This window comes from Cyprinodon tularosa, unplaced genomic scaffold, assembly GCF_016077235.1.
Source record: "Cyprinodon tularosa strain WSP-4 unplaced genomic scaffold, ASM1607723v1 ctg256, whole genome shotgun sequence".
Taxonomy (NCBI): Eukaryota; Metazoa; Chordata; class Actinopteri; order Cyprinodontiformes; family Cyprinodontidae; genus Cyprinodon; species Cyprinodon tularosa.
The window spans coordinates 564,760-577,500 of NW_024038950.1; the positions used below are offsets into that span (position 1 = coordinate 564,760).

General features: G+C 37.9%; 2 protein-coding genes across 2 annotated transcripts in view; one reads left to right on the top strand and one right to left on the bottom strand.

Moving 5' to 3' along the window:
* The window catches only part of LOC119785680 (calcium-binding protein 8-like), a 50,579-nt gene extending 47,136 nt beyond the window's left edge, over positions 1-3,443 (top strand). The window contains exon 6 of the mRNA XM_038288444.1: positions 2,268-3,443. Within this exon, the coding sequence (XP_038144372.1) occupies positions 2,268-2,395 (128 nt within the window). The 3' untranslated portion in view covers positions 2,396-3,443. The remainder of the gene's footprint in view (positions 1-2,267) is intronic.
* Positions 3,444-9,313: 5,870 nt separating this feature from the next.
* Positions 9,314-12,741, bottom strand: part of sdf2 (stromal cell-derived factor 2) — a 6,577-nt gene continuing 3,149 nt past the window's right edge. The window contains exons 2-3 of the mRNA XM_038288435.1: positions 12,058-12,254; positions 9,314-10,242 (exon numbers count right to left, since the gene is read on the bottom strand). Of these exons, the coding sequence (XP_038144363.1) occupies positions 9,943-10,242; positions 12,058-12,254 (497 nt within the window). The 3' untranslated portion in view covers positions 9,314-9,942. The remainder of the gene's footprint in view (positions 10,243-12,057; positions 12,255-12,741) is intronic.

Sequence of the window (12,741 nt, forward strand, 5' to 3'; positions counted from 1 at the left end):
TATGGCTTATATTATAAATTCAGTGATTGCGCTGTTGTGCCCAAATTAGATCATCGCAATGGTTCCCAAACGTTTCATCCTTGGCCCCTTTTCTTTCACTAGAAAGTTTTCGCTTTCGACCTGAAAAATGTTCTCATTGCCTGTGCTGCACAAGAAAAACAAAAAAATGTAGATAAAGAACGGTGCCACCCTCTAAACTCAAAAGTTCATTCACATTTTCTTAGATGGAAAACATTCCTTCAGTGTTTTTTTTTTACTCTGCCATCCCGCTCTTCTCTTAAGTCAGACTAGATGAGCTAATGCTGCTTTTTAACTAACCTTGATGTTAGAATTCAGACCCACAGATTAATTTTCAGTGGTATTTAAACTGAAACAGGTACAAAGATTCAACTGTGTGGCTGGTTGGCATTAGCCGATGATGATTAGTTCATCTCCTTCAGGTTTAATTCTGCAGTCTTGGTACACCACCTGTCATTGCCAGACAACTGGACACTGAAATTTTTGCTAGGACCTCAGTGTTAACACATGGAAGCAGAGGTGCAGACATGAGTCATGTGACTTGGACTCCAGTCAGATGCGAGTCAATATTTAATGACTTCTGACTTTAATCTAATTACTTCTGAAAAAATATTCAGAGATCTGTGATTTTACTATTAAACCAATATCTGGGGATTTGAAATGGATTTTAACCTCTTTACTTTGGGAAAAAATATAAACATCTATTATTTTTTTTAAATGTGGACCAATAAATAATTTCAATCTGATATGCAGGGTCTTTTTGTTTTTTTCCACACTATGTACATATGTGTGCAAGATACTGGTCTGGACAGGCTTAATATGGGGCACATTAGGAAGGATATAAAGGTGGGAGGGTAAGAACTGCAGTGTTTGACTCATTGGCTGTGTCCGAACATCTGTCCTAAACCCTACATAGTACGCCATTTTATGAGTGTTCAAATGTCTAGTGGGTGAATAAGTAGTGGACTCAACATTTCCCACAATGCACCTTGAAAAGTAGTGTGCATTGATAGTCGCTAGACAAGCAGATATGTCTCAGGATGCTTTGCAAGAGCTCTCGTCACAAAGCATCATGGGATTTCAGTTAACTGAGTGCACTATGAAGTCTGTATAGTCCCCACTCTATATTGTTCAATACTGCCAATACTGACCTCCAATGCACAGCTATACAGAATTGATGATACCCTTTTTTTTTTTTACAGTATTTTTTTTATTTATTCAAGAAAATAGATACAGTAAGAATAGTTAAATAAGAGTCAATTTGAAATTGATTTAATTTCACATAAGTTGACTAAGTGAGAGGACTATAAATGACACAAGTTAATAAAACAAATATGATATCTGCTCCATATTTCTTGATAAATTTAATGATTAACCGCAAAAGATAGAATAGAAAGATAGAAAATACCTTTTTTGTCCCACATAGGGGAAATTGTGGTGTTAGAGCAGCAGCAAAAGATTACGGTATAGCAAAAGTGATCACACAAATGTGGACCTTAAAAAAGCTTATAGAAATAGTATATTATACGGTGTTTTACAATACAATACAATATATCAGATACTCTGTTTAAAAATATGCTTATAAATACAGTTTAGTGCATCAGAATCGGTTAACAAAAAAGCTCCTGTATCAGTAACATGACTTTCTTGTAACAATACATGCGCCGACACGGGGTTTTACTTTATGAGCTCGACACATGCGTCAATGCATTGGCTGGATTTATCAGTAGGGTGGAGCAGAGTGGCAGCCTAGTGGTTAGGGCATAGAGCTTGGAATCCTGAAGTTCTAGGTTTGAGTCTCACTCCCACGGACTGCCTCTCTGGGTCTCTGAGCAAGACTCTTAACCTCAGCTCCTCGGTCGCTGCGCAGTGGCAGCCCACTGCCCCCCAAGGGGATGGGTTAAATGCAGGGATTTTATTTCATATAATGACAATTTTTAAAAATAAAAAAGCTGGTTAGATGAGTTAACGTAATACAGACACACAACCATGCACACACACTCACACCTAAGGACAATTTAAAGATGGCAATTAACATACCACTCATGTTTTGGACATTGGGAGGACGCTGGAGTACCTGGAGAGAATCCACACATGCATGGAGAGAAGGAGATGTGCATCCTTAGATTGACATTCAATTAAAAAAATATTCAACATCAAGGTTACAAACGTACTGAAACAGAGTAGAAAAGAAAAATTGTGCAAATATTGTGCTTCCTCACGCTTTCCTTTCCTTGAATTCCTTTCAGTTCATCCTAAGAAGAAGAATCGGCAAACATGTGTTAGGAAAAGCCTGATCTGCGCCTTCGCCATGGCTTTTATCATCAGTGTCATGCTTATTGCAGCCAATCAGATGCTGCGGAACGGCATGGAGTAACACTGGTTGCACTGTGAGCATGGGGAATGGGACAGAAACAGCCATGACCTCACATTTTCTCTTCACGGCCAAAGCTGCACCAGCCACAACCCAAGCACTTCTCCCAACAATCAGTTGAGCATTTTCTGTTTGTTTTCATGTGAATTATTCTTGGAAAACTGTGGATAAAATGTTAAGAGCTTCTCTTTTTTTGCAATAAAGATGTCACCATGTAAAGTGACTAGAATTTTACTGACTAGAACAGTTATGGTTTTCTATAAATTGTGACACTAAACAGGAATTGTTGTTTTCAAGACCAAAACCACCCTTTAAACTTGATTTTATAATTACCAGAAATGCGTATCAGGTGCTTTAAATCATGCCCGATTTTCAAAAGGAAAAACAGCGAACATATCAAACAGCTGCATATCTATCCCAGAAAATGTGCAGAGAATGTGAACTGAGTGAATGTGAGCACTCTTTACTGGTCACAGCATTGAAATGCATACCAATTTCCTCACATCTTATGTAGCTGTGCATCAGCGCCACATTTAGCGTGAAACATTCGTGTCCTCAGCTCAGTCTGCTATTTGTGTTGCTGTGTTAAATCTTTATGTACAGGAAGCACAATCCCAAATCTCAGAGAGTGATAACTTGGTTTTCATCACATTTTAGTAAAAACAGACTAATCGTATGAATTTTTTGCATTGTGGCAAACACTGTGTATATAGATAATAGCCAGAGGCATCTCAAGAGGTGTAAAAATAGACCAAACAGAAAATAGACCACTCTGAATTCAGTAATTGTCAGGTATGTGTTTGTGGCGAAAAATAAAGGTCTTACATTAGCATTCATTGTAGTACTGCTCATCCGTACAAACCCCCTAAAAGCATGCCAGTATATAAACTCCCATTAATCTATAATGTAATGTAATCTACTACTCCTCTCAAAAGCAGAAAGTATCAAAGAAGAAAAACCAGTAACTTTACTATACATCAATTTAAATATACACCAATGCCACTTTATGAGGAAGGTTTGTTGACAAAAAATGTGATTCAGAGAGTAACATGGTTGCCATTTGTTAAAGTCCTTTAAATTTTGCATGACTGTAGGTGCCAGACACTGATCTGCTGGGAATATATGCACCACCGTCTCTCTCAGGTTCACAGAAAATAGACCAAAATAGAGAAGAAGAAAAAAAACACTTCAGCACTAGTTCTGTGGACAAGACTAGCTTTTTGATATGAGAAGAGGGTATGTACAGTGATTTGAAACGATAGGCCAACGTAGTTTAAAAAACAACCTCTAAAACCAGGGTAGAATCCAGAATCTGAGTTGTACACTAAACTGAGGCTTTAATTTTCACAGAATCCCTTACAGTGACAGATTGGAAAGTTATGGCCTGGATCACATGATTTTTATATTAGCTGCAATCTTTTTTTGCTGTTTTAGAAACAGAATTAGGTGAAAACAACATGGAGGTATGGTTTCACAATGCCTTTAGTTTAACTGTATAGGCTACTGTTGGTGTTGGTGTTACGGGGGAAACTTTCTGTGCGTATTTTCAGCAACTTAATTGCAATTTAGAAATGTCCTTTCTTCTTGTAGCCACCTTGGACCTTATTTTTTATGGCCACTTAGACAATGCTAAATGAGACAATGGAAAGCAATGCAATGCAATGCAATGGACCAGTGGATCTGGATTAACAGGAGATGTGTTTGATTTGATTCTTGGAAAAGGTTTCCCTCTAGTGGCCAAAAAGAGAACTAAAGCTTAATCTAAGTCTTTGTGCTGTATCATTTTTTTGAAGGTTACTTTGCTTCATATCTGTAAAAAAATATATATATATATCTTCTATCCTAATTTTACTGCTCAGGACTAAATGGAAGACTGTAATATTTGGGAGATTAAAAGCACAGTGTATTTTTGTTTTAGATTAGCAGTTTTGCCAAGCTTACATGACTGATTAGTCAAAATATAAACCTTGAGACATTTTAAAACCCTGCAAGATCCCCTGTGTGACACACATTGTTAAATTGCAGGATGAAAATGACCAAGTGAATCTGAATCTATGTGCTAAAGTTATATATATATGAGAAGTTGTGAGAATAACCTTGATAAATGGCAAGGGGACAGCCATATTTAGCACAAAATTCCAAATGATGTAATACGTTTTACAGTCTATTGTTTTTATTTAACAAAATTCAATATAATTTACACTTAAAAACAGCAACTTAAATAAATAATAGTGATGGATTGCAGTTTGTTTTAGCAACCATGACTCACTGTTTTGTTTGTGGTTTTTTGCAACTGGTGGTTATTACAAAAAGGTAAATTTGTCTTTCTTGTAAGCAAGGCGAGAAATGGGGGAGCCTCTTTTCAGCCAGCTGGAAGGAAGTGTGCAGCACCAGGAGGGAAAGGGTTAAATTACATTAAACAATTGTTTTGGTAACCAGCCTTATGTTCAGTCATTAGATTAGGTGTTTATATGATAAGTATGTGAAATATATGTGTGTATATATATATATATAGTTTTGTATTGATATTTCAGCTAGCCCTGTGTAAAGCTCTGTCTTTTCATCACGTCATGAAAAGTTGAAACCAGATATTTACATATATTTCATATAAGGACAGATTTCTCACCATCTGATAAAAACTGAAAAATGATTATTCTGTCTTTGATAACTTTACATTTGTAAAATAATTTCTTTGATTATTGATGAGAAATGTCTTTTACCTTGTTCAAGTTTAGCAGTTTGCATTCATTTCCTTAAAATTTTGAACATCTGCTTTTCAAACAAATGTTGGTCATTATGGCAAAAAAGTTTCATATGATTTTTAGACTACAAGAAAAATCCACAAAAACATACTTTTGTGGAGTATTTTTGATGAGTGCATTTGCAAAACCATAATATTTTTATGTTCCTTTTGGAGTAATGGCTTCTTATCTATATATATATATATATATATATATATTTTTTTTTTTTATGGCAAATTAATATTTAGTGTTGATTTCCAGGGATAAAACAATCTCTGTTTCCTTTTTTGTTTAATCATCAAAAATCTTCCCTGAACACAGTGTATGTAAATATCTGGCTTCAATTGTTTGTGGATTCAGTTACGAAACGGTGCTCCCTCTGAGACAATGTTGAACTGCCAACAGATTCTTTCTTTTGGACAAATCTTATATTTATTATTTTGCTGCTGATGAAAAAAAAAGGGAAAATGTTCAATCAATCTGGTCTGCATCAATATGGGTTTATTGTACAGGTTTGTGGAAGCATAAATAAATGAGAAATGTTTTTCTTTTTTTTAAAGCTCAAGCATCATCATACCTGGATTGTATAATACTGTATATCAGTGTGCATGTTGTTGTTATGTCGTTAAAGAAAGGGACCTCGGTTCCTCTTTCTTGTTGGTTTACGCGTAATTATGTATGTATTACTGTCACATATTTGACTTTCCTATTTGTACTGTAATAGGCATTTTTATAGTTTCTACCAGCTATTAATCAAACCAGAGAGCAGGAGAGGGCATTTTCATAAATATGCAAATACAAGGTCACCACGATCATCCTGAGCTATGTCTTGCATCATCTCTAAAGAAGTCTGTTGGTCTCACTGTTGATGGATTCACGCACTGAAATCAATGCGTTCCGTATTTTAATTACTTGAGAGTTAAACTGAATGCCCACATCGGCCCATCATCTACAAACCTCTCATCTAATGCTTTTCATCCCTATTTGTCAGATTCTCATTGAAATTCCCAGCACATTGACATTTAATCATTTCCTATGGCTGCCAGCACCAAACCAGCATTACTCACCTTTTCCCTAAATGTTACCCTTTAGTATCATTGCATGACTGTGTAAGAGAAACACTTTTAAGGTTCACATACCTTTACCTGTGGTTCTGTCACAGGAAGGATCAGTTTATGATTTTTCATGTTTTCGAAATGCGTTTCTTTTTTTTTTTTTTCAGAAAAAAAAGTTTTTAACAGTTGTATATTGTACAGAGATCAAATTTAACAGATATGTAATACAACCTTGGCATGCTGCTTAGAAAAGGAGAAAGAAAACATCAATAGTTAAAAACTGAATGGGTATTTAAAATGCAAAGTATAATCTGATTAATCTACAAATGTATATCTATATATGTTTATGCAATAAAACCTGGTTTTGATAGAAATTGATGTCACTTTATTTACTTCTGATGCATTTCAAGGTGACTCAAATTGAAAGGGAAAATGAGCAGTAAATATCTCTTCAGCAGGTGATAAATACCTCACTGTGGTCACTATTATGAAACAGAGATTAGACTTATGTTGTTCTATTTATATGAAAGTCATTGCTTGGATTTGGTGATTAGAAATAGAGGTTAAAACAAGTAGAGGTTGGTCAATACTCTTTGTGTCACTGCCTCGAGGAAATGCAAACCACAGGAAGTGCTACTGTAACAATTTCTTTATACCTGTACTTTTACTATGTCTTCTATGGGAACTAGTCGTATTGGATGTAAAAGCTGTTCAGTAAACGCAACAAAATCTTAACTTTTTGGGCTGAGCCTCATGGTTTTTATGTAGAAACTCAAAAAAATTTAACTTCAGAGTGCAAAGAGAGGTTTCATCTGATACAAGACAAAAGCAGTTTTGTTTTTGCATTACAGACTGCAACCTGCACTGCATAGCATGAGATTAAGTGATGTTGTTATTTGGCCATTGCTGCAATAATTCAGGTTTTAAATATACATACTTTTTTACCAGAGAAGTGCATGAGGAGCCATGTTAGAGCTGTGACAATAAGGTTTGGGAATTTTTCTTGAAAAAAAAAAATGTTGTTGCCAGGTTCGTTTGGTAATCAAATTTTGACCACAAGCAACTTTGGTTATAAGAGGGTTCAAATCTTTTTAATTGAAAAACCTGACAAAATCTCTAAAATTAGATTTTCTATTATTTGTTACTTATAGTGAAAAATTTTAAATGGCATGTACTTATATAGCACCTTTATTCAAGTCGGGAGACTTGACCAAGGCGCTTTACACTACATTCATTCACCCATTCACGCACACACTGATGGTGGCAAGCTACATTGTAGCCACAGCTGCCCTGGGGCTCATTGACAGAAGCGGGGCTGCCGTACACTGGCACCTCCGGGCCCTCTGACCACCATCAGTAGACAATGCAGGTGAAGTGTCTTGCCCAAGGACAACTACACTGAAAGTCGAAGTCTGGGCTTGAACTGTCAATCCTTCGATTTCAGGGCAAACTCCTACATCCAACGCCACTGTCACCCTGTACGCCACTGTCGCCCTTTAATACGACATAAGGGGAGTGGTGGCCTAGTGATTAGGGCATGGAGCTTGGAATCCTGAGGTTCTGAGTTTGAGCCCCACTCCCACAGACTGCCACTCTGGGTCCCTGAACAAAGACCCTTAACCCCACACTGCTCCCTGGGCACCGCACAGTGGTAGCAGAGGTAAATTTCTCCAATGTAAAATCAATAAAGTTTGATTATTACAACACAGGTGCAGTTCTTTTAAGCATGAGACATGGTTAATATAATCTCACATAAAGCAAAGCTTAAGCTGTCAATAATAGATCCTTGGAAAGACGGCAAACAACGCCTGTAAAACAGCTCAGCTAAAGCTGTGCTGCCAGCAAGCACACACACTGACACAGCTGCAGTCGTGCAAAAAAAATACCAGCATAACATCTTAAACCAGGCTTTATAAGCTCTCTTTCAAGAACACTGATAGTGCCATCTTTGTTATTTTTATTTTACTCAAAGGCTTATGTCCTCATCAGCATCATGTGAAGCATCCATTATAAACACATAAAGCAATCTACAATCCAATCTAAATGATTATATACATTGCAGAGTAAAAGCCCAAATGTTATCACGATTCAACCAAAATCCAGAATATTGGTTTATATACAGCTTTATATATTGATAAGGTGTCAGAAATGAAGGAGCTACTTCAGTAAATATAATAATACATTCCTAGGTAAATAACTATGAAACGTTAAAAAAAAGAGAGACTAGCCTAAAGGACTTTTTGGGGTGTACTGGATCGTATACTGTAGTCGTTTTGACTTGGTAAACCTTTTCTACTCTGACCAGTTATAATCATGCAGTCAGAAATGTTAGTATTTTTTTCAAATTAAACATCTCACAGCTCTGCTGTTGCATTATTTTATTTCTCTCTCCAGAATCAAACAAATGTGCCAATATATCCCTTTAAAAACATTAGAAGCCACTGAAAACCAATTTCAAAGGAATCTACATAATCTGTCAAAATGTTATACGACTTGATTCACAACAAGCAGGTGAGATGAAATGGTTTCTGAAACCAAAGCACTGAAGCACAAGCTTGTTGATCTGCTTGTCACTTATAATCAGTGTCATTTTTAAGGCTGACCTTTAAAATAGGAGGAAAATACAGTGAGGGATTTTCAGCTGTCTCTTCAAGCAGATAAAACTGCAGACGGGTGTATCGTAAAGTCCATGCGGCTCATGAACAAACTTCGGTGGTGGTGAAAAAGATGCAGAGAAAGAACCCATTACTGTGACCTTACTATAAAAAAATCTCTAACATCATATCACATCTTCCTTATAGATGTACAGCAGCAGAGAACACCTTTCTTTCCAAACGTTCTATAGCGCAGAGTCAGAATCAGAGCTAATTTTGAATGGACAGGTCAAATATGTTAAATAAGCCTCCTAATTGGTTCCCTCATTCCCCCAGACACCATTACCGGTCAGATAATGAACCCAAAAAGGCCCATTATCTGGACAAACAAGGCACTAGGCAGGTTTAATGGTGCAGTAAGACATTAGCAGTTTGCCTTACTGTCAAATCCTTTAATGATTAAGGGATTAACATAGTGATGAAAACTGCTCGACATCAAAATAAGGACAAAAACATTCCTGCCAAAGACTGTTTGCATTAAAAAAAATCTTTATTATGAGGTATTAATTGTCAGTTTGATGTCTTTGATACTCAAGCACATACTTTACGTACATATTTGCATTTACAACACTGGACTCTCCGGAGAATTAGGAACCCATTTAATACTGACAAGCAACAATATAATTAAAGACAAAATACTCTTCATCTGAAGATTTTTTTTTTCTCACAAGTTAATCAGTGTGGAATAATTTATATGCAGCACCAGAACTTTTAGAAAAATAGGAACACTGTGGGAGAACCGATCGGGACGAGTATGGCTTAAATGCCATAACAACAGATAGAAAAAGTTAAATTGCGATGCAAAGACCCACATCATGTAAATACAGATAAAGGCACATGTAGAACAATGTGAGTTTTTTTTTCTTGTTTAACCAGCAACACATTATTCACTTTGTGAATATGTTCACCAAACCAGCTTCCTGAGCTGCAGAGTGTCAAGTAACAGCTGAGACCTCAAGCTTAAAGTAAGTAGAATATAAAGAAGGTTTTAATGCGTCTGGGTCACTTTTTAGAATGTAGTTTAAACCTTTTTTTTAACTGAGTGTAGCTGCTCGTACAGATTGAAAAGGGAGGAAGCAGCTGCTGAAAGAAGGGGAAGTTCAGAACTCTGTGTGAATGTGACTGTGGTCCCGGCTGCCGGCTGGGCTGTCGCTCGGTTTCATGAAGATGCCCTCCATCACCTTCCACAAGCTGTGCTGGCTGGGACTCGGCATGGCGTGGACCTCCATCTGCCCGTGGATCGGCCGCCCGTACTGCTCCCCCGTCACGGACAGCAGGGCATCTGTGCTTTTATGGCGGAAGCGGACGGATTCCTCCCGCTTCCACACTGATCCCACACACTGAACTGTCCACTCGTCAAGGTGGTCCCCCTCTCCTTCTTCGCCAAACGCGCTGACCTCCTGTGGAAACAAGCAGCACCGTTTGGACTCCATTCACACAAAAATCAGAGGAATAAGACCTGCTGCTTATGTTAGAGCCTCTCCTTTTGACTGTATCACTAACACACATATTCTGTAAAAGCAATTTCTCTCTTCCACAAATATCACAGAAACCAAAGGCAGGAGACCAGGTCAACTCTAACTTCAAAATCTGTTTGACTTATTGTGGGGAACCTAAGGTCAGATGGCATTTAAACTATAAAGCCCAAAAATTGCTTGCTCTTCCAAATATCTGAAAGCAGTGGCTCCAGTAATTTCCAATGCCTCGTGTGCATCAAGAACCGGTCATTCACACAGTTTCTAAGAACACTTGTGAAAGAATGAGTTGCTCTGAGGAGCTCCATGAATTTAAGCATGGTCCTATGATGCCACCTGTGCAACAAGTCTACTTAGGGAATGTACTCACCCCTAAATACTGACCTGCCATCCGTCAGTGATATTATAACAGTAGAAGCCATTGGAAACAACAACAACTCAGCCACAAATTGGTAGGCTGCTCATGTAAAGTGACAGAGCGGGGGCTGCTGCTGATGATGGCGTACGCAAAGTGTGAATGACAACTTTCTGCCAAGTCGATCTTTAAGGAAGTCCACATTTCCTATGGGCTTCAGATTAAATTTAACCTCTTAATATCCACCTTATTTTGGGAAATACCTATTTTGCATACCCAAATGGAAAAGCAAATAACTGAGGAACTGTAAGCCCAAATTACATGTGTGATACGTTATTTGAAAGCTAACACCCTCTAGTTTCTGAATATATACATGAAAATTGGATGAGTAAAACACCCAAGCTGCATCAGTTCAAAAAAGACTCAAAGTTTTTTTTTATTGTCTTGAAAATAAGTCTTTTTTGAACAGCAGTGATAAAGACATGCTTGCTTGTTGTGGCTGCTTTGTCATGCTACATTTTGACATGCAGCTATATCTGTGTTAAGTGTGCTTTGCTGCTTGCTAAGTCCATAAAATGAACTAGGTGGTTGATTTGTGGAGAATCTATATGTCTATATTGGCAAACATTTTACCAGTGTAATTTAATGTAACATCAAATTATAATGCTTTTGACTATGCAGTGATAAAGGCAGTGGGGGATCTTCTCTGGGCCTTTTTGTGTGCAGTTTGCATCTTCTCTCTCTGCATGTTTGAGCCCTCTCATGGTACTCCAGTTTCCTACTTCAGTCCCAAGTTGCATGTTTATAAGTGAGTGTTCTGTGTCTCATTGGCTATTGTCTTCACAAGGTTTTGCATTTATAAAAAAAAAAAACATGCTAGATAGCTGCTGAGGAGGTAATGCACTCCTATGATTTAGATGTACAGCAGCAGAGATTCATTTACAACATGCATGAGAGTGGGTCGTGGTACCAGTGTTGCAGACCTTTCCTCTAAAGTTTGTACATGCTGTAGAGAATCAATCATACTTGCAGAAGCTTTGGGAGGCCTTTGTTGATGTTTGCCAAACGTTTCACTGACTAAATAGTGTCATACACTCCGTTTAATAGCAGAATTGAGGGGCAGCTTATTTCCAAACCCATTTTACTCTAATAAATTTAGACTCTGTTACTAAAGGCTTAAATGTGACTGCATGCTGCTAAATCCTGGCATCTTTCTAAGCAATTTTAATAATCCTTTTTTTTTTCTTTTATGTAAGCCTACAAATTACAAGGCTGTCTTTTACACATGGACAATTTTAACTAACCTCAGCAGGGTTCTCTCTGTATAATCCTTCTCATAACATTTAAATCCCTTTTCCCCATCAAGTTCTGCTCAACACACCAACCTGATTTGAGGACAGCGGCGAGGCGAAGTAATGGCTGTGCAGGTTCCGGCCTGTGTTGACATGAGTCAGGCGGATTGTCTGCCCACACTTCACAGGTGTACCCCGGGTGCACGAAGCTTCGCTCGTCCCGCGGATGCTCCAATAGCTGTTACTGTCCTCCATCGCAGAGACGCCTGTTACAGACTGCTGACCGCTCCCTGTCACACAATAAGGGAGTTTGTTATCTCTGCTACTGGTACTTTCTTTCAGTTTGAGGTGTTTCAAGATTTACTGAGAGATACAGAACAATTAGTTAAACCTTTTGTCTACTTAAAAAACAAAATTCTGTATTTTATTGGGATTTGCGTGACTGACCAACACAGAGTTGTGCAGGACACTGTTTTCAAAGTAGCCCTCTTTTGCTTTCATTACTGCTTAACACACGCTTGACATTCTCTTGATGAGCTTCAAGAGGCAGTCACTTGAAATGGTCTTCTAATAGTCTTGAAGGAGTTCCCAGAGATGCTTTGTATTTGTTGGCCCTTTTGCCTTCACTCTGCGGTCCAGCTCACCCCAAACCATCTCAATTGGGTACAGGTCCGGTGATTGTGGAGGCCAGGTCATCTGGCGCAGCACCCTATTACTCTCCTTCTTGGTCAAACAGCCCTTACACAGCCTGGAGGTGTGTTTGAGGTCATTGTCCTG